General features: G+C 39.0%; 1 protein-coding gene across 1 annotated transcript in view; it reads right to left on the bottom strand.

Annotated features, from left to right (window-relative positions):
* Positions 1–11,602: 11,602 nt before the first annotated feature.
* Positions 11,603–24,878, bottom strand: part of LOC125454556 (coiled-coil domain-containing protein 85A-like) — a 629,033-nt gene continuing 615,757 nt past the window's right edge. Inside the window, exons 3-4 of the mRNA XM_048535430.2 lie at positions 18,215–18,334; positions 11,603–13,797 (exon numbers count right to left, since the gene is read on the bottom strand). Coding sequence (XP_048391387.1) covers positions 13,636–13,797; positions 18,215–18,334 — 282 coding nt within the window. The 3' untranslated portion in view covers positions 11,603–13,635. The remainder of the gene's footprint in view (positions 13,798–18,214; positions 18,335–24,878) is intronic.

Genomic DNA, 24,878 nt, shown 5'->3' on the forward strand with positions numbered 1-24,878 from the left:
TGCAGCTAACTGTAAAATCCAACCAAGTTAAAACAAAATTTCTTTTTACAGTTATTGGATGTATACTTCATGCCAGTTGATAACTTAAGGACATGCTTCAAATTTTTCAGAAAGTGCCACTCAGCTAGAAAATATGCAAACTGAAATTGGGCTCATGTGTCCATTTTCCTTTATGGTTTCTAGTAGTTTAGTGACAATGAGGCATGAGGAAAATAATAGTCTCAAACTGATATCTTACTAATCCATGATACAGCTCGTTGGTGACCTGAAATGCTGTGGAATGTGGAAACTTTATTGTATTCAACCAATACATCACTAACGTTTATTGCAGTTCCACCATCAATTCTATATTTATATTAGTAAAGTTATTATACAAATAAGAGTCTAAGATATTCTCTCAAATTATACGCTTAATTCTTGAAGACTATCTGCAGCAACATTTTATCTTAAAAAAATTGACAATTTCTGCCCTTCACGCTCAGTAGTGGAAATCAGAGAATAAATCATATTGATACTATTTTTAAATCTTTTGTCTTTTTTTCCAGAACAGTAACAGGATTGACAAACTGCAGCACATGAGCATACTATTCAAATAAAAGCAACCACTTTCAATTTAGTTCAGCAAATGCTCTGCTGCAACAGTTATAAACAGTAAATGGGTTTAAATCAAAACATTTTCAGAAGCTGTTTATTTTGATAATCTGCACAACCATAATTATGAGATTAATACATTTTCAAATAAAATGTGCCTGTCTAAATTTTCATTGCAACTCACTGGTTGAGGCTTTTAATGCAGCTTCTGATAGTGATAATTAATGAAAGTAAGGGGAATTTTATCTCATTACAAATGTGAATCATGAGATTCTTTAATTAGAATTCTGCCAAAAAGAAAGGTTAGCTGCTTGTGTTCTAATCTTGAAGGTCAATGAACTCCCAGCTTCCGTTCTTTCGAGCTTGAAAAGGAAATAGTTCTGTCCAGGGGAAAGTTGAACCAAATCAATATCTTGTGATTTCTTTTTCCATTGGGCTCTTTATTAGGACACATACAATACAGTTTAGCATTTAACAAAATACGTTGGAACGACATTAGCCCTGTTGTAACCAGGATTATTCCTAATTTGAAAACTATTTATTTTAACAGCTTATAAATATCAGGAATCTGTTGGTTTTGTAAAAGTCAAGGCAGAATTGACACTGATGATCCCATAACAGAAAATAATAGACATTTGTTTATTTAGTTACAGGCTTCCTACAAAATCACAAATCATAAATTTAACATATCAGAGGCATGGAACATCAAAGTTTTAGGTCAGTGTTGGTAATTGTATTATATACATAACATAAAAATGTCTCATTACTCATTGTATCAACTATTTAATCCCTATCTAGTTAACAAATCAAAATTTTGCTTTTTTTTCTAGATAAAGAAACAGCATGAAGGTGTGAGGACATCTATAAATGCAAATATAATAATTTATTATAATCCATTATGGCTTAGTAAAATTCTGGTTTTTTTGAATATTTTGGACAAAATATGGAAATACCAGGAGTGTTGTTCATTTACTGCCCATACTAATTTCAAATAATTCTAAGCCAGGTATAGAATTAGACTGTTCGGCCTTTACAATCCAACTAAAAGAATTAAATTCCTACTACAACCAAGTCAATGTTCACTTACGACCTGGCTGACTAATTATATACTAGTTGGCCTCAAATTGAAGGCAATTTTATGCCTTCAGGGAACAAAATGCACAGAATGGATTGTTTGTGAATTCATGTGATGATGTGCCCAAGGCTGTTTTGCTAATATATCATATGCCGGTTTTCAGGTTTATGCACTGAAGCACTTTATTACCAACATTAAAGAAAATAAGGCACTAAAGGGCTGAGAATTAAACAGAAATTTTAAAAGCACTAACTGAAGTACACAAATGCAAGTTTAGATATAAGGAATGTAATTGGTACATAAATGACATGAATAATTTGATTTATCCTTAGAATTTATTGTAAATACAAACAATTTTGTTGCTAAGCCACAATCCATACTCTGCATAGAACATGACATAACACCAACTAAATATCATTCCCATTTGCTAGTCCTTAGAATGGACTGCCTTCAACAACATTTTGGAATTCTGTTGCATCATTATTACCAAAATAAGGATTTCCCAAATTCCATTCTTTTCTCTTTATCCTAAGCAATTCAAACTAAAATGTTTTTGCAATGTATGATTTGCTTTAAAACAATAAGATTTGAACTGCACAACTTTACACCAAGCAAGAGGGTTTTGGAATTTGGGTTGTGCGATTAGTTTTGGGTGTCATATTTGTGACACATTTGATTTTCCAGCCATTGGAGGACAATTTCACATTTAAATGATTTGTTGAATTTGTCCTGGTAGCTGATTCCACAGCACTCATCACCTGCAGACATTTGCCTATTTGGTTTACAAGCCTAAGCAATGAGGCATCACAGCCAAGAACAATCCTGGCATCTACAAATGCACATTTCCAGTTGGAATCACTTACTAACAGTTAGGAGTACGACTCCAGGCTTATTTTTCTCTCTCTGAGCGAGATGGGCAACATGTAGCTTTACCACTCCTAACTCCACGCGGCTTCAAGTAAAAGTTGTGAGCTTTCTGGACTGCATGACTCAGTTGCACTACTCAGGCCATGTCGTTGCAACATTCCAATGTGGGTTCAACATTAGGTTGACAATACAATATGGTATCACACTACTCATCAACCACTGTGCAAATATAACAAAAGGAACTCACAATTAGTCATCAATTGCTGTGAAATAATATAGATTTCTGCACCAAAAAAATGGAACACACATACTCAAGACTGCACATACTACATCTCTTATTGTATTGTGTACAAAAAGGACAGAATGAAGACAATAAGTGGTCCATGTTTTATTAATGCTACATTTATGGATACATACTTGACTGTATCATGGGTGTAAAAAAATAACACAATATCAAAAATTTCCACAAAATTTACATAGAATGTTATTTCCCAAAAGTGTTTCAAATTTGAACTGCAGCTAATCACTGCAGGCACAACAACTTGGATACGTGTTACAATTTCAGAATTAATAGGTGTGCAAAGACAATTAAATTCTTAAGGCCTTTACAATGGAGTAAAACGAGGCAAGAAAGAAGTTGTCAGAAATGTATTTACATTTGCATGGTCTTTGTACATTGTGTTCATAGCTAGCATTAGAACAATACCTCAGACAGAAAGGGACTCCATGTAGCATTTGAAGCTATTCTGTTAGTTACATGTTTAGATGGCCTGATTGCAAAACTGTCAAAAAATTTTATGAGGAAACCATTTCCCCTCAATACCATTCAATCATTGTAAATTATCCCAGATATTTGTCTCAGAAGAAGAATCCATTATAATTCATTTTTTCATGGGTCCATTCACAATATGAGGCCTTTTAAATCACACAGGGAGCTCTGTTTGCCTACTTTTACACTTACTGGTAATACTCCTATGGATGTGCTAGGTACAGACAAGATGTTGGCAAATTGAGTTAAATCAAGCCAACAACAACTTTATTACTTTAACAACCTTCCTGGCAACTAGTGACAGACCTAATTAAGTTGAAGCTCTAGCTATTGACTGCCCAGGACATAAGGTGATTAACTTCTGGTCTGGAGTAATACCAATATATCTATTGAATCTCATTGTGAAAAAGAAGGTTATTTTGTTTGGTAAACACTATTGCTCTCATTGAGTGAACAGCTGTGCATTTCTCTCTGCAAAATACTAATTCTTTGTCCAAATTAACCAAATTTCCTATAGCTTTCCAAACAAGGCAGTACAATGGCTTAATGGTTAGTACCATTGCCTCACAGCACCAGGGACCTGGGCTCAATTCTACCTTAAGATGACCATGTAGAGTTTGAACATTTCCACCTATATCTGAGCAGGTGCCCTCTGGGTACTCCAGTTTCTTCCCACAATCCAAAGTTGTGCAGGTTGGGTGGATTGGCCATTGGAAATGCAAAGTTACAAGTTGGGGGTGGTAGGTCTGGTGTGGGATGCTCTTTAGCAAGTCAGTGTGAAATGGATGGGTCAAATAGACTACTTCCAGAGTGTGGGATTTTAAGAACAGGGGCTTCTTTGCACTTTTGTTAATTAGGCATTTGTAATACACCTTTCACTATACCCTCTATGAGTGAGATTGCTAAACTTTGCAAGTAAAAAGCAGAATGACAGACAGGTTCTTGTTGTGTTACTCATTCATTATAAACTGAACCGATGTATATTTCACAATATTGGAACCCAAGAATGTATGACATTTTATTTCAAAATTCTGCGTTGGCTTTAAATCTTTAAGCTGGAGTTAAAAGTTGATCACCATTTCCCCTACATTCTAGTGGCAGCTATATTTCAAAAGTGCTTCATCTGCTGTAAATCATTTGGGCCGGCCAATGACTTTTAAGGTCATGAAATGAAAGCAAGTCTTTCCTTCTTTTGTTTCATCAAGGACAGTGTGGTTTCAGTTCATTCCAGATGGATGAGGTAAAAATAGTAAGAGTCTCCCATGAAATGTGTTAAACCAGCTTTTCCCAGTCCTTTACTGAGCGCTAAAACGAGACAACAGTCTGATTTAATAGTAATTAGTAGAAATGCTGTAATAATCACGCACAAGTGTTGGTTGGATTAAAATGTGTTGTTGTGACAGAATAAAGGGAGTATTACTCTGCATTTAGCCTAAATGTTTTTGATGCTGATACTGGGTGACATAAATAGAAATTGATTTGATAGATTTGGTAGCATTAATTTTCCTTAATTTTATAAGTTAAAGCCTTCACAAAAGTAAATCACGAGGAACAAAAGAATAGAGAATCTATTCCGGCTTCTAAAAGCTTCATTTCGCTCTATGAATGAGTGCCTTCCCAACTCATGCATAGAGATGGGCTTGTAGCTGGAGGTTTGGGAAAAAAGTTAGCTGAGGAATATATCAGAAGTTAAAAAAAGGTCAAGAATGATACTATACCAAATTTCATAAGATTAATGACAAACTTAGGTCGCAATGTTACATTTCAGCTGGTAAAGACTATAGGAGCAATGTTTCCTTGAAACTGTGTAGGTGTATGGCCACACAGCAACTAGGTATTTGTTGTACAGGGAACAAACAGGCTACGCGCAATCAACATTCCCTTAAGGTGTGCACAAGTGGGTCCCACAAAGCTTAAAGGGGACTTGTCTAACAACAAACTGACTAAGCACAGCAACAAGACGTTTGAGGGAACACTGCTTCGGACCGTTTCATTTTTGAAAGTTTTGCAACAGTTCACAACAGTCTATATAATTTGCATTTTCATTTAATAATAATTTGACCTCAAGTTTCTTAATTCTATTGCACCCTACTATTACTGATACACAGAGTAAATTCATTTTTTTCCAAAAATCACATGTAAAAACACAAGCACCACCATAGTCTGTTACATTCAGCCATCTTGTACAGCAATTTTAAATATGCTTAACATATTCACTACTTGAAGTGAGCACCATTTTTTTTGAGAAAAATGACTCAAATGTCACCACTTTTTTCTGTCAGAAGAGACTAACATTATCAAATCCTTTCATAGATAACACAGTGTGGAGTTGGATGAACACAGCCGTCCAGGCAGCATCAGAGGAGCAGGAAAGCTGATGTTTTGGGTCAGGACCTTTCTTCAGAAATATCTCTGACTCCAGCATCGGCAGTTCTTACTATCTCCAAATCCTTTCAGAAGTATTTTTCAGAAAACAACTGGCTGGATTTCACCCCCATAAGCAAGTTAGCTATAAGAGAGTTTTACTTGTCTAGATAACTCCACCATCTTCCCACTGATTTTTCTGCAGATTTGCATAGAAGCAGTGCTCCTTTATCATTGAAAGGAGGGACAGAGAAACACATTGTTGCTGCTGCATTTGAAATGCTGAATCTAATTAAAATGGAGAGCTGCCCACATGTTTGGAAATTAATAGAGACAATTATTTAGTCTCAAGATATAGGGCAGTTGGCAATAGGACGGAAGTTGCATATTTGTAATTATTCCTTGAATATTTTCCTGGTTGAAATAATGTTTTGAGGGACAGACTATTAGTGTGATGCAGGAGGCCTCACAATAGGATATTTAGATGCCTTAGAGATCCCAAGAACAGCCATGCAGTTCAACAAAGAGTCAGTGATCTTCCGAGAGAGACCAAGTAAGTCAACGGATTATTCCTCAGATACATCCTTGATGAGTGGTTGGGACTTCTCTCGCTCTCTTATCTGCTCATTTTGTGCAACCTGTTGGGAGTAGGGAAACTGTCTCACACTAAGAATCTCTGAAACACTGAAGCACTTGCTTAACAAGAGGCTTTGACCATTTTAAAGGGTAGTTGATTTAAAAGAACAATTCATTTACATGTCCTATCACTGTGGCTTGCATATGTTCATATTGGTGTAAAGAAATGACTATGCCATCCATATTCATTTAACATCAGTTCTCTCCTCATAGAGAAATTCGGCTAATGCTGCGCTTGTAGAACCTTTGACCGTCCGGCTGAACACAACACTTTAGTAGGGCTTACAAAACCCAATTCAGACTATTTGATCTGTAATCATTAAGTAACACAAAGCCCTGAATTAATGAGCAAAAAGGAATAGTTGCAGGTGCCATGGTCCCTCCAGAGAATGGAAATACGTTCGTTTTTATAATCTGGTAATGGGCTGTTTAATCAAACAGAAAATGGGCCAATATACCAGAATTAATATCTCGATAGTTAAAAGATTATTATGCAGTGTTGTTTTGATGCTTATGAAGTTTTCAAGCCAACCTTTATAACCGTAATCTAATGAATTAAAAAATAGGAATTCACAAGATTTTCGTGTAGTAATTTGGAAAGTCAGGATAACACATCAGTTTGATAGTGAATATGTTAAGTCACATTATTACTTAAAATAATATATAAAGGCATAAACACTCGGATTGGGTCGTTTTGAAATGTTAATACATTCAAACATTCTGCATGACTAAAACAACAGGTTACAAACGCTTCCAGGGTTTGAACCGTATATTTATACCAATCTTGTCAAAGTGCACAGAAGATGAACACATTTGATTAATACTGACAGATAAATATGAAGGCATTCCATCATAAATAATCAGCTAAAATTAAAGTAGTCTTAAAATATTTCAAGATTGTACAGCTGGGAACATACTGTACAACAATCTGTGTGTTTATTTCACACTAGTATGTCAGGGATGCATTTCAACATGCATTCAGAAGGCAACATAGAATTTCATGTTGTACGATTCCTTTTCATTGGCAAAACTAATAAAAATCAATTCACCACAATGTCTTTTTTAATATACTTCATTCTTAAATTATACAAAACAACTATACAACATCCATAATAAAGGGGAGCCCCGGATGAGATACTGCATTTCCAAAAAAATGTAATTGTTCTAATACTGGAATATTTAAAACCAGCTGGGAGAAAACTAGAAATGGATAATATGTATTTGAAAATCTACTTTGGAATCAACTGTTATTTAAAGAAATTTGTTCTGTTTGACAACATATACAAACATATAAGTTAAAATATTAAGGATAAAATAAGTTAAAAAAATGGAATCGTGGAAGTCATGCATGTCCTGATTTTCAAGTAACTTAACAGTTTGTAGTTTATGAGATGTCTGTTTATATGCTTCAATTATTTCAACTCGGGAGCCGATGTGAATATTTTTCCAAGCTTCCATGTATGTACTTTTTATAGATTTGAATTGCCATTAAAACAATCTGGAGCTGACTAGATTTTGCCTTTCTGTGTGATTTTTCAAAGCAATCAATCAAATACTGGTTAAATTATGTTCAAAGTATCCCAGGTCAAGAAGAACAAGTTTAAATGAAGCTCAATACTCCTTCATTCTTGTCTTGACAAATTCTCAGCATGTCAAATCCACTGTGTCTCATTTATTGTGTCATCCTTCACAGTAAAGATCCTTAAGAAGCAACTGGCAATTTTTAACAAATTCTTTATTGTTCTTCATTTGCTCATACCCTCAAGGGTCTGTTGAGATACAAGTACACTGGTCAATCTCTGGGCCATATTTTCCAATTCAGTTAGATCATGGTAACTTTTAAGAGTGTTCCTTATGGATTTCATCATTAGAAAACAATAAATTGTTCATATCCACCCTATCATATTCATTCCATTGCATAGCTTTCTAAATCAAGAGTCAAAATTCTGCAAGCTCTGAGGATGTAATGGCTCTTTGAGCTTAACAACTCTGCAAGTGAGAGAGTGAAATACAACCCCGGTTCCACCCTCCTCATACTCTCACATGTTTCACATTGCCCAGCCTGTCTCTGCTCTCAAACATCTACCATCTACCTCAAACGCTGACATAGCACACTCCAAATGGCTGACACAGGTCTCTCATAAAGTCACATCTCCTTCTCCAAATGGCCTCACAGATCTCTCACTCCCATGATGATACCTTCCAATCACTTCCCTCCAGACAACATTAACCTGACAGAAATAACAAGGTGTTGAGTTGGATGAATACAACCTGACAGGTGTTGTAGTTATCATCTTGCTCCTTCTCACCCACCCTTTTTTCTTAAAGTAGTTGACTGACTTTTCCAACCTTCAAAATCAAAGATAAATTTCCCAAATAAGGATGGAAAAAAATGAGCATGGAAGCTGCAATTTCCTCATCTGTGTCTTTCATTATTGCCCTGGAGTAAAATAAATTGTGTCCTTGAGTTCTAGCTTTCTGAGCAGAACCAGAAAATTACCTGGAGTAATTATTTGCTGTTCCTCACCCTCTTGCCTCTGATATTTCCCAGGTAACTATTTATCATCTAGATACTATTTCTTAGTGATGCAACCCAAAATCTTAACATCAGGTTTCACATGTTTACTGACAATATTCAATTCTATCTCACCACTACATCTCTCAACTCCCCCACTGTCCATTGTGACACATATTTTATTGAGTTCCCAACTTAGATCAACAACAACTTTCTGGAACTGAATATTAGGAGGACTAAAGCCATTGATTCCTGCACAAACTCAACTTTGTGGGAATTATTTCCATCCCTCGTTACTGTATTAAGTCTAGCAAGATGTTCATGACTCAGTGTTCTGCTTGATCCAAACATAAGTTTCCATCCATACAACTGCATCATCACAAAGCGTGCCACCTTTCCTCTCTATTATATTGCTCAACTCCATGTCTGCCTCATCTCTCTGCAGCTGATATCCTCATTTGTGTCTTTGTTACTTTAAGGCTTGACGATGTAAGTGTTCTCCTATGATTCAAAGCAAAGTAGGTAATTTTGGCAGGGGATATAGCCTCCTAGTAAAAGGCACACCAATGTAATCTACTTTACATGGTGACAGAAGTTCAAATAGAAAATGTTTCACAGTATGATGCAAGTTATAAGATCTGGACCAAGGAGGAAACTGCTGGCTTTGTTACTTACAGACTCACAGACTCTCAGAGACAGAGTGAGGAAGATTTGGGGGAGAAGACCCACAATAGCTATCAACATGCCAACCAAAAGTAAAGATAACATGGTGTGAAGCTGGATGAACACATCAGGCCAAGCAGCATCAGAGGAGCAGGAAAGTTTGACGTTTCGGGTCGAGACCCTTCTTCAGATTACCGAAACGTCAAGCTTTCCTGCTCCTCTGATGCTGCTTGACCTGCTGTGTTCATCCGGCCTCACACCATGTTATCTCAGATTCCCCAGCATCGGCAGTTCCTACTATTTCTGTAACAAGAAGTAAAGGTCTGCTTTTGGTTTAAACATCAAGCAGTGTGCAGGCATGGACAAACTCTCAGTTAAGGCAGTAAGGAGTATGAGAGCTAAACACCCAAGGAATTCTCAGAGGGTTGTTCGCTAGTTGATATTCATTCTATCATGGCCAGACAATTGACCAAATTGTCTAAAAGGACACTGGAAGATTCATTACAGTGAGTCAGAGAGATGAGACCAAACCAGGATGAGCTTCAGCATTGTAAACACAGAATTACATTTTTGCTGTGTGCACATAATGTAGGGTATGTTGGGAGTTAATAAGGAATATCTCTTCTGTAGCTTAGTATTTTAGTTGCCTTCAGGTCTCTTTTGGTCTCGGTTGATTTTAGCCTGTCTGTTATAGTGAAAGTCTTCAAGTATAAAGTCTCATTGAGCAATCCTTTCAAGTGGCTACTCTGAAGTTCACACCTTTTAAAAATTAGCAGTGTTGACAGAAATTTTAATACTATATATGATGTTTCCCAGGTAACTATTTCTCATCTAGATACTATTTCTGGATAATGTTTTGGAGCCAGAACCATAAATGAAAAGGAATGCTGGCAAGACTGAACATGGTCCTCCCACCAGCTAACTCTGCATAGATGGATGAATGACTCAGCAATCACACTGGATAAAGTGGTATATATATTAACGAATGAAGATTGATCAGCACAATCTTGCTAATTTGACAAAGGGATCTAGTAATAAGTTATATCCTGAAGTCTGTTAAGATCCAATCAGTTTGGAAAAATGCGCTGATTTGGAAAACTATCTGAAGTTATGAATTAGATGAACAGCAATTGATGGAAGTAAGCAGACTAACCATGCAGCATCAGGCTCCTATGCAGAAATGTTATACCTACCTTGCAGAAATCATGCAACAGCTATAAAATTGACAACCTAACTTTTCTGCAGCAGACCAAACTGTCTGTAACAGTGTATCTTTTGGGGATTACAATTCATCTCAGGCAAATTGATCACTGCTTCCAAACATTTCGCAAAAATAGAAACAGTGATATTAATGATATGCTACCATTTTGAGGTGTGTGTGTGAAGGTATTGTGTAAATCTGATTTTTAATAAGCTTTTCCAGACAAAATTTGATTGAATTTTAGTGATAGAGCTCTGTTTAAGAACCACAAAATTGTCATTTGATGGAATTTTGTTGTGCATAATTACATTTCTCAAGCAAATTGAATTGTTTGGGAGAATCAGGAAACCATTTTTGATGTTTGCAGGCAGCATAACACTAAGGAATGCATCAGGTTGATTATTTTATGAACTTCATCACTTGATGAATAAGCCAGCAAAGCTTTAGTTTGCAGATAACACGGTGTGAAGCTGGATGAACACAGCAGGCCAAGCAGCATCAGAGGAGCAGGAAAGCTTGATGTTTCGGATCAGGACCCTCCTTCAGAAATGGGGGAGGGGAAGGGGATTCTGAAATAAATAGGGAGACGGGGGAGGCGGATAGAGGATGGATAAGGGAGAAGATAGGGTGAGAGGAGACAGACAGGTCAAAGAGGCGGAGTTAGAGCCAGTGAGGGTGAATGTAGGCGGGGAGTTTGGGAGGGATAGGTCAGTCCAGGGAGGATGGGGTCAGGTCAGGGGTGCGGGATGAGGTTAGTGATTAGGGGATGGGGGTGGGACTTGAGGTGGGAGGAATGGTTAGGGAGGCGGGGACTAGCTGGGCTGGTTTTGGCATGTGGTCGGGGGAGGGGAGATTTTGAAGCTTGTGAAATCTACATTGATACCCTTGGGCTGCAGAGTTCCCAAGCAAAATATGAGATGCTGTTCCTGCATCTTTCGGGTGGCATCATCGTGGCAATGCAGGAGGCCCAGGATGGACATGTCGTCCGAGGAGTGGGGGGAGGAATTGAAATGTTTCGCGAATGGGAGGTGTAGCTGTTTGTTGCAAACAGATTAATTTTGCAGTAGGTTTTGTAGTTTCATCTTGCCCACAACAGAAAGACGTTTTTTTGAGAAAGGGGCATTACCTGAAAGGGGCATTACCTGAAAACTGACGACTATGTAAGAGGATATAGCAGATGCTACCTAAAAATAATTCTTCTGGAATTACAATTCCTTCAGATAATTCCCAAATGTTTAAGGTACTGCACAGGAGCTATATCATTATGGCCAATCACCAGGGAGATGAAATTTTACTCATCTGAGGCTCAGGATTGTGGATGGCCCAGCACGGGTGAGTGCTACCAGGACAGATCCTGTGCTATGGCGGAACTCGTAAAGGAAGAGAGGGGTTGGAGGAATGGGTAGATAGGTGGCTCTCAGTGTCCACCACCTTTTATCAATCCTGGATCTCTCAACAAAACGCTGAGTATCTTTCAGCAATGGGTTTTAGCAATTAATTTACAACTCATGTTTGCAGCATTGTGAAAAAACTAAAATCTATTCTCGAATGCACTGCTGTCGTGTAAGTCGCACTTAAAATGCAAGCAGTGATATTAATAGCAGGGCAACGTTTTGAGGTCTATGTGTGAAAATATTGTGTTAAAAGGGTCCCGAGGGACAATGTTTTCAGACAGATGGTGGTTCTTACATAGAATAAACTGCCAGAGGAACTGGTAGATGCAAGTACAGCCACAACATTTAAAAGATATTCAGACAGGTACATGAATAGGAAAGATTTAGAGGGATATGGATCAAATGCATGCAAATGGACAACTTTGTTTAGGGATACCTGGTCAGCACAGATGGGTTGGATTGAAGGGTTTGTTTCCATACTGTATGACTCTGTGTCTCTAAAACTCTATGATTCTAATATTTGGCTCAAAAGACCTGGACTTTTCATCTATTCTATGTTTGTTTTAGAATGGGTCTGATAGAAGCAGTATAGTAAGTCTCTCTTACAATTACTCATTTCTGCTTTAAACTCAGAAATGCCAGCAGATAGCTTGGGACAGCTATTCACTGTTAAATTCAGAACCATGGCCAGCAAGCAGTGTTAATGTCATAATCCTCTTCATTGCATTACTCATGGAAAAGTCCATCCTTTGCCTTTTGCCTAAAAATTTACATTTTCAAATTTCCATGAGTCTGTTTGGTATTCTACAGACTGAAAATCTCGCCTGCTTAATCATAACAACACTCTTCATTCATTTCATGAAAACACTCCCTTGAAAATAAGTTGCTTACAGGTTTGTGTAGGTAGTTCACTAGATATCAGTACAACACCTGACAGATTTTGCAAAATAGTGATGATGCATTGTCTTGAGTCATTGATTACGCATCGCCACTTTGGATGCAGATCTAATTAAACTATCTAAAAATGTCATTATCCATTCACATACTGGTCAATTTCGTAAAAACATTGAAGCAATTTCATTTTCACTAACATTGCCTTTGTGGGTAAATATTTGAGGCACCTAAAGTTTACACAAGACTTAGGAATCACTAGGCTATAAAAAACATTTGATTAGATTCCTGTGTTAAAGGAGTTGAGCTCCACTCCCCTCAGGACAAACATCTCTCGTATGGATTTTAAATCCACGTGAAAGGTTCATAATCTAAGCTTTCCCACAACCAGTTTCTAAAAACTAGAAACTAGTTATACCTATTACAATGGTAACGTGAAATTAAGATGTGTATATGAAGTTAGCATTAGGTTCATACTTTTGGATTAGTATGGAGAATATTATGAGCAACACCCTAAGTGTGTTAACGTGTCTGCTTATGCCTGCAATGAAACAAGAAAAACTAATTTTTTAACTGGACTTTTTCTCCTTTACAAAAAGCTGTCTAATAAAAGTATAACAAGTGTTTTGTTAAATTCTTATCCTTACTGGCTGTGCTCATTTTCAAGGACTAAGGATCCACTAAATGAGAGTTAGGTGGCAGACACAGCAACAGCTGAATGCTGCGGCACAATTTACCCACATTACACATTTCTCTGACTATTGCTTTCTCTGTTTCACTCAGGTCATTCTCGTAGTCTTCTTCTTTGTCTTTTTCATGAACTTCCACGACCTAAGATAAAAAATACGCAAATGTAGATATTACAGGCAGCAGCATGAAGCAAAACAGTTAGAGCACAGCTGTCATCACATGACAAGAATTTACATATGTTTGTGTATGTCAGTATTTAAAAGATGGCATTAGGCATGTTTGGAAACAGAATTCACAATTGTAGAGACAAGCAAATGACAGTATATCTGAGTTTTGAAATTGATTAATGGAATGTCAAGATGAAAATTTGACTCAAATGTTATTTTAAATTACACACTCCTTTTTGCAAGAATGAATGTGATGCAGTAAAAGTACATTGGCTACTGAATCATTGCAGAGTTCATCTATGTGATTTCATTATTGCAACAACAGACTAATATGACTACGTGACATTCTTCATTCTGAATCACTGCATGAAAACAACACTCTAAAAGATTAAAGTGATTTGAAAGGAGACTGGAGATTGAATTTTCAAACTAGAAGTCACTAGGCAGTGGGAAACGTGACACATATTATGATTTGTATATTAGCGGAGATTAGCACTGTTAACAATCACCTGATATTTCATTTGTTCTAGAAACCCAAGTAAAAGTGGTGAGATTGAGATAAACAGCAAATGTGAACCCACTATTTTACGTAGTCTGAAATCACACCACACTGGGTTATAGTTGAACAGGCTCATTTGAAAACACAAGCTTTTGGAACTTCACTCCTTCTTTTGGTGTTAGTGAAACAGGTAGTATCACACACAGAATTTATATGTAAAAAATCACAGGATCACACCACTGATGAGGATGTATTAAACAAACCTAAGATGCTGTTAAATCTTTAATCAGTTAGAAGGTTTTAATTGATCAATTAATCAATCATCAGTGGTGTAACCCTTTGATCTTTTACTTATAAATTCGGTGTTTGATACGACCTCTCTCACTAACACCTGAAGGAGTGAAGCTCAGAAAGCTTGTGTTTTCAGATGAACCTGTTGAACTATAACCTGTTACTGTGTGATTTCTGACCTTGTCCAGCCCAGTCCAACACCAGCACCTCCACGTTATTTATTTTACATAGATATTGCCTTCAGCTAAACTGATTCTGTGCTCATCAAAGTGCTGTTCTGACTGTTCATATGACGGAGACGATAAGGAATTGGTAAAAGAACTTGATAAAGGTAGTGGGAGGAAGGATTACTGTAAACAGCAGAATACATTCATTTGCTCTGAGAAAGTAATCATTTGGTTGGTGAACTATTCTTCCAGTTTTCAACCTATATAGGGTGAAATGTTCTTTAGGCCAAGATACTTCTCTTCCTATATGTAAAAAAAAATTGTGATGTAATGTATGTTTAGAACAGGTAATATAAGATACTTAACATAGACAAAAGTTCAGAAGGGCAACCTTAATATTTAAATATTTCTTTCACAGTTATCATTAGCCGAATGTTGCTCTGATATACTATACCGACATGGTGTACATCTTTCTGAAAATTGACCTGGACTGACTCAGGAAAAGCCTGCAAAATTTGTCAAATATAACAGCTGAAAGCAAAGACTTGAATTGATAGGCCAACTAAGTATCTATCTCATAAACATCATGGCATGCTTTACATAAAATGATTTACTCTGTGTAGTTTGAGTACAATAGATACACATACCAACAATTTTACTCACAACAGAACTTGTCATCAGAGATGAATGACTAAATAATCTCCATATATCAGTGGTGTTTGCAGATGGAGGAATCTTGAGTGTGATTTCCCTACTGCACAGTCGGTCACAATGCCATATATTTGCTACCTAGCTGGCAAGTGAGGAGGTTCAACAATGAGTGTTCTTAATATAGGAGCCTAATCTTGATCTTCACTGAAACCCATATAATTGCACTTCCATCAAGAGTCATTTGGTAGTGGTCAGTGGCCTGCAGTTATTTAACCTCTCCCTTTCTGAGTGAATTACATTGATTCCCTTGTAACCTGTCTGGATGTGGAGTTGTTCTCCGTCCTGCTCGGGCTGCTGTAGCTGGGGAGGTGTCGCTGCTTGGGTGTCTGGAACCATGAAGTCTGAAAGAGGGTTGTTTGGCTTGGGGAAGAGGGGTGAGTTAGAAGGCCAGAGGGTCATGTCACACCATCAGTATTTCACCCATCATTCCTACAGCATATGATGCCTGCTAGAAATTGAGAAGCAGAGTAAAAGATAGGGCCATAACAACATCATCATTGTACTCAGCGATGCCATTTGTGCTCTGTTGCAGCTAGCCTCATTTTGCTGAGAACCAGTTTTTACCATGGGGCTGAGGATTTACAAATCGTAGAGTCACAGAGACATACGACATGGAAATAGCCTTTGGTCCAACCAGTCCATGCTGACTATATTCCCAAACTAAACTATTCCCATCTGCCTGTGCTTGGACTATACCCCTCCAAACATTTCTTATGCATGTATTTATCCAAATGTCTTTTAAATGTTGTAACTGTACCCGCATTCATCACTTCTTCTGGAAGTTAATTCCACATACAAACCACTCACTGTGTAAAAAAGTTGCCTCTCATACCCTTCTTAAATCTTTCTACTCTCACTGTAAAATATGGCCCCTAGTCATAAAATCCCCCATTCGAGGGAAAAGACATCTGCCATTCACCTTGGCTATGCCCCTCATGATTTAAAAAATTTCTATAAGGTCAGGCCTCAACAGCCTCAGCTCCAGTGAAAAACATCCCAGCTTATCTCGCGAAAGCAAAGTGTGGAGCTGGATGAACACAGCAGGCCAAGCAGCATCTTAGAAGCAAAAAAGCTGACGCTTTGGGCCTTAGGAGCATTTCTGCTCCTAAGTTGCTGCCTGGCCCGCTGTGTTCATCCAGCTCTACACTTTGTTATCTCGGATTCTTCAGCATCTGCAGATCCTATTATCTCTGATACAATTACCCGAGCCTATCTAGCATCTCTTTATAACTCAAACCCTCCATTCCTAGCAAGATCCTATTGTGTGTCATTGCGTCCTGTAAGAGAGAGAACTGAATGCTGTTAATTCTGTTGCACTGTGCTTGGGTGGTGTGCCTTCCACAGCAGAATAGCTGCAGACAGATGAAAGTAATGGGAGTGAAATATGAGGCTGGAAGGTGCGTGAGGGTGATGCGCATTATATGGATATTAGGCACGATTCCCAAGTGCAGAGACAACTAACAGAGGTGCATTAAATTTAACAATACAAGACGTCAATGATGCAGCACAAAATGTCTTGCAATGATGACCCTGACCACTTCATGCTCCTTAAATTAATATTGCCAAGTTTTTGAGGCCAGATTCTGGAATTGACCTCACTTTCCCATTATTACCCTTGTCCAGAGCCACCTGGTCTCTGCGGAAACATGTGTCTCAACTTTGTACCTCCGTGAACAATGCCTCAATGAATACCACAGGTTCCTCTCTCTGCCCTCACAAGCTCCACTTGTGTAGCTGCTACATTCTGGCATGGTCATTCCAAGTAACCAAGGTTATTTTTAAGATAACGAAGTGCAGAGCTGGATGAACACAGCAGGTCAAGCAGCATCAGAGGAGCAGGAAAGCCAACGCCTCGGGCCTAGACCCTTCCTGCTTCTCTGATGCTGCTTGACCTGCTGTGTTCATCCAGCTATACACCTTGTTATATCAGATTCTCCAGCATTGGCATTTCTTACTACCTCTGCGGTTATTTTTAAAATGGGCAGACTGCCTTTAAGTGGATCAGGCTGGTTGCACTGTGTAACAGAATGAATGCTGCTCGCAGTCCTGCTGAGGCAACCCCCAGCACAGAATAACATAAATCAGGAGGCTGCGACAAATTTGAGTGCTCACTATTTCCACGGCACCAGAGACAGACCGATTTCAAGTCGTGATCCTCTGCACCCAAAAGTGGTGCAGATTAATTTTCATCCCCAAATGTTTAATGTTATTAACTTTTTAAAACAGTGAATGGTAAGAGCTCATTGAAACCGCTCTTTCTCAGCAAGGTGTTTTGGGAGCAAAATGTAACTCTTGACTTAGTTTGAATTTCTTGTTGTAACAAGGACCTGCTAACACCCAATTAGTGAAAAGGTGGAGGGTAAGCCTTCCCTCACTCCAGTGAGTTGACCTGCAAGGATCTAGTAGCTTTCAGGGCATTAATTAGCTCAGCACAGCATCCTACCTTTGAGAGTTGCAACTCAATCAAATGGTTTGAAGCTCTCTGATCCCTGGTGGGAGCAGTGTACATTGGCAAGGTCAGTACCAGCCCTGTTGAAGGATCCAGAGGGAAACAGAATTGGAGCCTGCATGGGATGGGTTGCCCATATAGCAATGTCCCTGCTCACTTCCCTATCTGTAGTTTGAATGATAACACAACTTATGTCATTTTTAATCTGGGTGAGTACATTCATGATAGGAATCCATACTCTACAATGCTTTAACTGTTTGAGAGAGACTCGTACCTTGATAGCGTGAACTACAGCTTCAGGTTTCTGTGGCGATGAATTATATCCACATTTTACACCTTGATGACTTGGAGATGACAATGTCCCATCAACTCCTGACATCCGCCTATACGGAGCCTGTAAAGAACAGTTTATGCATTGTGAATTTTAGTCCAATTCCTTTCTATTAAGTCATTTCAGATGGTGTATACAGAATAAATAATGAGAGACATCCAGTCCCTTCCATCACCCCTAGATATATGTATAGATTGGACTCCTGTTACTGATCAGCCTCTATGGTTTGTAATTTTACTTCTGAAAGGGAGAAGCAACCTTTGTGATGTTTTATTTGTCGAGCATCTAGGCTCAAAACGTCAGCTTTCCTGCTCCTCTGATGCTGCTTGGCCTGCTGTGTTCATCCAGTTCTACGCCTTCTTATCTCAGATTCTCCAGCATCCGCCGTTCCTACTATCTCTGAAACAAGCTTCATTCACTGTCTGCTCTGCTTGTGGAGGTCAGTCCCTACAGATATCAAAACAGAGACTGGCACCTTTTGAATAGAAGTTTAAAATGATTCATCACTTAATGAGGCATGGACTATGCCCATAATGATGGTCTAACTAATGGTACTCCAGTAAACATTTCCTGAGCGGCTCTTTCTCTGTCCTCTCTCACCACCTGGAACAAATTTATGAGACATTTATCCTCACACAATTACCTTGAGCAGTATTCTGTTGCCACCTAATATACCATAAAAAGAGGAAAATAGCAATTTACCTTTACAGCACTGTTCTTCCACAGATGAAAGAATGCAGAATTTCACACAATGGAAAATATTTACTGCAGTGTGCGATTTCGGCTGAGCATTTTTCTAGACATCTTTTATGGTGTCAGAGGTGGGAAGTGGCCGTTAAATAGGCACCTCATGAGCTAATTGGCACCAGACATTCAAATGCCTGCCCCACCACAGGTTAAATTGTGGCAAGGGCAGGAATGTGCAAGTAGAGATTGGAAAAGTTCAATCTGTCAGACAGTCTCGCCTAAAACCTACTCAACAGGGGAGTGAGAATTGTGTACACAACTTCAACTCCTATCATGATAGCCAGCGGGATTAAAATCCAATTAGTTAGTAACTCTGGAATCAAATGCTAGCCTCATGAATAATCATTATGGAACAACACGATCATTATAAAATCCCAAGAGCTTCATTAATGCCCTTCAGGGAACAATATTTTCCATCCTTATGTGAATTGGCCTACATGGCAGAGAGTTAAATAAGAATAAAACCGTGTAAGCTATCTAGCACCAAGTTAGGCTCCAGAAATGACAAAGGCACAGCCTGCCTGGTCATCCTCCTCACTAACATCTGAAGATCTGTGCCAAAATTAGGACAGCTGTCCTATTGCCTCGCTCAGAGCATTAAACTGTTCGGCCAGGCAGTATCATGGGACAAGGTGAAACACTGGTGAGGGAAACAGCCTGCTGTCTACCACCTACTGCTCTCCCTCAGCTTGTTGAATCGGCCCTCCCTTATACCGGGCACCACATGGAAGTGCATGCAGGTTAGGGTAAGGGGCCTCAATGTTCAGCACCAAAATTGGCGCGCTGGCACGGCTGCTGACAAAGTTGACCCAATTCTGAAGGACATCCTTTTCAGTTTTTATCTCTGACAGAAAGAAGCCACCTATCCTTGACATTTGTGGTCATAGATTCATGTCCATGACACGTAGAGTGACCACATTCTTTGTGGCACCAAATTCCATCCTCAAACTGAGGAACTCTCCATCATGTTATCAATGGCAGTATTAATGTGTATAAGTTTACTTCCTGTGCAAGGTCATGTCCTGGTTGAATGTAGAACGAAGGCCCTTCAAAGGAAATTTCAGGAAGCTTATAACCTTAGCTTTACTCCCCATCCCATATGCTTGACTTTTCAGGGAGAGACAAATCTGGCACATTAATGGGTGACTTACACAGCCCCTACTTTAACCTGCAGGAGGATTTGGGTGGATAAAGACTGAAGCTGGTGCCAAGGTCTTCTGATCTTCACAGCACTTAGTTTGGCCAATGTTAGACACAGACTTTAGTGATAAGTCACCCAGACGATGTTAGCTTGCAGCCTGCTGGTTCTCTTGCTGGGTGCATTAGGTTAAAATCACCCTGATTGTTTAGGGGGAAGATGTTTCTCGCCTCATTGGAGCAACTGGAGAAAAGGAAGGTTTTACAATTGGAATTGCCTTCTCTTAAACTAAGGAAGTTCATTTATGTCAGCAACTGGATAACTAAAATGAATGGGAGACCTTCAAACCAGGGGAGTGACACAAATGCCTAGGTGATGGTTTTCACAGCAAATAGAGTTGGTGGCCAACAAGAAGTAACTGAAACCTAACTCAAGAAAGGGAATGATTTGCAGGTCAAAGTGCATCTCAAAAAGTACAGTTTATCAATCAGATTATTGTACTGCTGAAAGGAAGAGACTGGAAATTGGCAGTCTCTAGTGATGATTTGATAGTATAAAAAGAGGAATGTTTGTCAAGAATATGTGATAGGTCATTAGAATATAAAGCAAAAATCAATCACTCTGGAGGTCATTTAGAAGGCATTAGTTCTCATCACACAATTCTAATCTCACTAATTGACAATGAACCTGACAAGGGGACAATCTGTTTGCATGACGGAGTTTGTGGAAGTACTTCAAAAGCTTTTCTTAAACAACACGTCAAGAAGACTGTTGACTGAATGAGTAGTAATGGATCAGTCATGAATTAATGAGGAGAAATTAATAAGTCAAACTGAAATAAGCTTACAATTATGGGACATTAATTACAATATTTTTATATTTAAGTTTTAAACAAGGAAAGAACAGATGATAAAAATGACAGAACATTGGTTCAATGGATTGATGTGATACGTGAAAGGACAAAAATGGGAAAAAATGCTCAAAGATAAATTCTAGATGACGAATGAGACTGCTTTAAGGATAACAAAGTGTGAAGCTGGATGACACAGCAGGCCAAACAGCATCTCAGGAGCACACTTTGTTATCTTGGATTCTCCAGCATCTGCAGTCCCTATTATCTCTGCTTTAAGGATTATTGGTTTCCACTACAGATGTCAGACCTACCTGGAGGAAAGCAGCAGCAGGAAGAAAGAAAGGAGTTATGGATCTCAGAGTCCACCAGGAAGAAACAGGATTGGAAAAAATATAAAATCAAGTTGCGGAAAACAAGAAATTGACAAGAAAAGAAGAGGGGGATATTTGAATGAGTGGTCATCAGGCAGAGATTACTCATACATCACATTCAGAAACAGGGGCAAAGTTGACCACTTTTTCTAGGTTACGGCTTAATAAGGACTTCCCAAAGAATGGAAGGCGGTCTAAAGCCGAGCAGAAATAGGAAAAGTGTTCCAGAGGAACATGGCGAGTGGAAGCAAGGTTGTAGACGGAGATGAATGTCTGTGGAATTGTGAGAAATATGGAGCTAGAAACTCATAGGAGATGCAGGAACCTAACAGCAGGATGAATTCTGGCTCATGATCCCTTGCCTGAAATGTATCACCCTCATGACGGTATGTGGAAATGTAAATGGACAGACAAGTTTGGCAGCCAATTAAAGGTATGGTGTTCCTCCAGGAAGTGGCAAAGGCGGGCAGCACCTTTGTTGGGGGTGGCCAAATGCATTGTGAGCAGAGCAAGCACCTCATGAAATAACCGGAAGGACAAAGTTGGTGCAAAATGGGCACCAGGTTGAGCTAACAGTGCTTGACGCAGCACTAGGTGACCCCTCAAATCTCCCAAGAAGACACAATTGAAATGAATTTTCTTCTGACAACAACGCTGTTGCCCGGGTTGGAGGGAAAGGCTCAATAGACTGCGGTTATTTCCTCCGGAGTGCCAGAGGTTGAGGGGGTGACCTTACACAGGTTTATAAAATCATGAGAATTGAATTGAGAGAATGAGAATAGCCAAGGTCTTTTCCCCAAGGTAGGACAGTCCAGAACTAGAGGGTATAGGTTTCAGGTGAGAGAGAAAAGATTTAAAAGGGACCTAATGGACATTTTCACACAGAATGTGGTGCATGTATTGAATGGGCTGCCAAAGGAAGTGGTAGAAACTAGTACAATTACAACATTTGAATGGCATTTGGAGAGTATGTGAATACAAAGGGTTTAGAGGGATATGGGCCAGATGCTGGCAGATGGATCTAGATTTATTTAGGATATCCGGTCTGTAGGATTGAGCAAAATTCCCCACCATCTGAAATACTAGACCAAAGTCCCAGACTTCTCATAACTTTTAAAATAAAGGAGACAGCTGAGCTGAGCTCTGGGAGAAATGCACAAACTCAGAGATGGCTGCCTGGAACCATTGTTCAGCCTTGCATTCTAATTTACAACTTTACTCAAAAAGAACAATCAACCAAATCCAACTTTCTAGATTGAAACTAACTTTACACCTCAGGGTATGTAGCACAGACAGTATGGAGCCTATACAGAAATCAAGCATTCAAATTCAATTAAAATTCATTTACACATACCCTTTACTATTGGGAAGCCAAGTGACTTCAAAGAGTGTACCAGTAACACCAGTAAATGCAGATTTGGCACTAAGATAAAAGGCCCACCGTCAGTATAACTGCAGGCCCAACCTCACCTAATAGTGTGATTCCCACAGCTAACTCCGGAAGAAAGATCCCAAGCAGCTATCTCCTCAAGAACTATTCCCTGGTAGCTATTCCCCAGGAAGCGTCTTGAACAACGATCATCAGAAGAAGAATTCCAACAGCTAATTCCAGCAGCTACTGCCAAGAGCTACCTCTGGTGGGGGATGCTGACGGTGATTTCAAAAATTATCCACACAAGCCTGATCTGCACCAGGGAACCAACGGCAACTGACCACACCCAGCAGACTTAAGAACCAACAAGCCCCGAAAACCACCGACCTTATTGATAGGCCTCAGATATGTGCTGAGGTGAAAACTGGGCTGCAAAACTAACAGAAAGTAAGGAAAACTAAGTACTCCACTACTCATCCTACCATAACAGCAGACTCAAACTAGGCTGTAGGTCTAAACAGACTGAACGCTTCATTGAGGTAGCGGGTACAGCAAGCGCAAACACCCAGCAATACTTCAAAATCGTGTTTTCCCCAGTGGTGGGCTTAAACTCCTGAGACTCTAAAGTATCCAACCTAGCTAGCAGGGAAGGGAAGGTGGGTGGTTACACTGTAGGAGCCTCAAGGGTAGGAAGCCTGATTAAAGTTTCTGTGATTGAAACTACTATTTAGGTTTGAATAATGTAGAATTTAATTCATCTTAAATTAACAGTGTATTTAATTCCCATCCTCTATATAATTGATAGTGTGAATTTCACTGTTTGTTGTATTTACCCATATCTTCTTGTATTAAACTTATCTTTATTTAATATTTAAACAAGCACAGAGATTCTTTTCTCTCTGAAACACCTGTCTACTGCTTTCTTCATTTCACATTCCTAAATAAGTCCAGTGTCCAGGGCCAGGGCTGTGGGGTAATTCAAACCACATATAATCAGCAAGCCAGAATCCTACAGGTCGGCATGGATGAGTTGGACTGAAGGGTCTGTTTCCATACTGTACATCTCTATGATTCTATGACCCCAACATGTGTGCAGTAACTTGCACCAGATTGTTCAATTTCATCCCTAAAAATGATTGAAAATCCCATTTTGAACTGGGCCAGCTTTTTGCCTGTTTAAGGAGTTTAATTGCTGGTGAATGGGTTCCCCCTTCCGCCCCTACCTCAGTAGTGCCTGGGTTGCAGCTGTGTTCCATGACTGGTTCACGAATTCCTTTCTGTACGAGAACAGGGTTTATTTGAGGGAAGACCGCGGTTGGGCTTCAGGGTCCTATTATCCTTGAAAATATACATGGACTTCCATGCTCTCTCGCAGGCAGTCACTCAGCTTTTGATGTATGACTACACATCTCCAGCCAATATACCGGGGCGCCATCCTTTCATTGATATGAATAATTAAGAACTCATGAGATGAGGTTGAGAACCAACTGTCAATGCTTGCTTTAATATAAAAGGCTTGGCCTGAGGCTGTGGAAGATTTCGCAAGTTTCCCCAGTGTGGATGCTGAATGAATCAAGATTACTGAGCTGTATGGAGAGTAAGTGGCAGTGGAGGAATTTGATAACATGGCCACAAATGAATAGAAGTATTGCCTCAGTCTCAGTGAATCAATGAAACTAATGTAATCACATAATTGTAAGGAAGAGGAGGCTCAATTTATACTTGAGTTGATAGCAGACCTCACTAAATCAGGTGAAGGATTGAAAAAAAGTACAACAAACCATGATACAAGTATGGAGAAAGGCATTGTCTTTCTGAGAGTGATTGATTCTGCTGTTAGATTCCATTGGGACCTTGACGTGATCCAAAAATTAAAGGCAAAGTAGTCGAAAAAGACTATTTTTCTATTCTGCCACATTAAGATCACCATCCACCTCACCCATTTCCTTCACCTCCATTTTCAAGTATAACTCCATCAAATTCATCTTCAAACCCATGACCTTCTGCCGAGAGCCTTATTGCAATATTTATTTGTTGGCTTCTAGTACCATTTCTACAATAGAAATTTTTTATTTAATGAATTTTATGGATTTTCATCTTGGACTCTGTACTGTAGATATCAAGGT

Source organism: Stegostoma tigrinum, chromosome 9 (assembly GCF_030684315.1).
Source record: "Stegostoma tigrinum isolate sSteTig4 chromosome 9, sSteTig4.hap1, whole genome shotgun sequence".
NCBI lineage: Eukaryota > Metazoa > Chordata > Chondrichthyes > Orectolobiformes > Stegostomatidae > Stegostoma > Stegostoma tigrinum.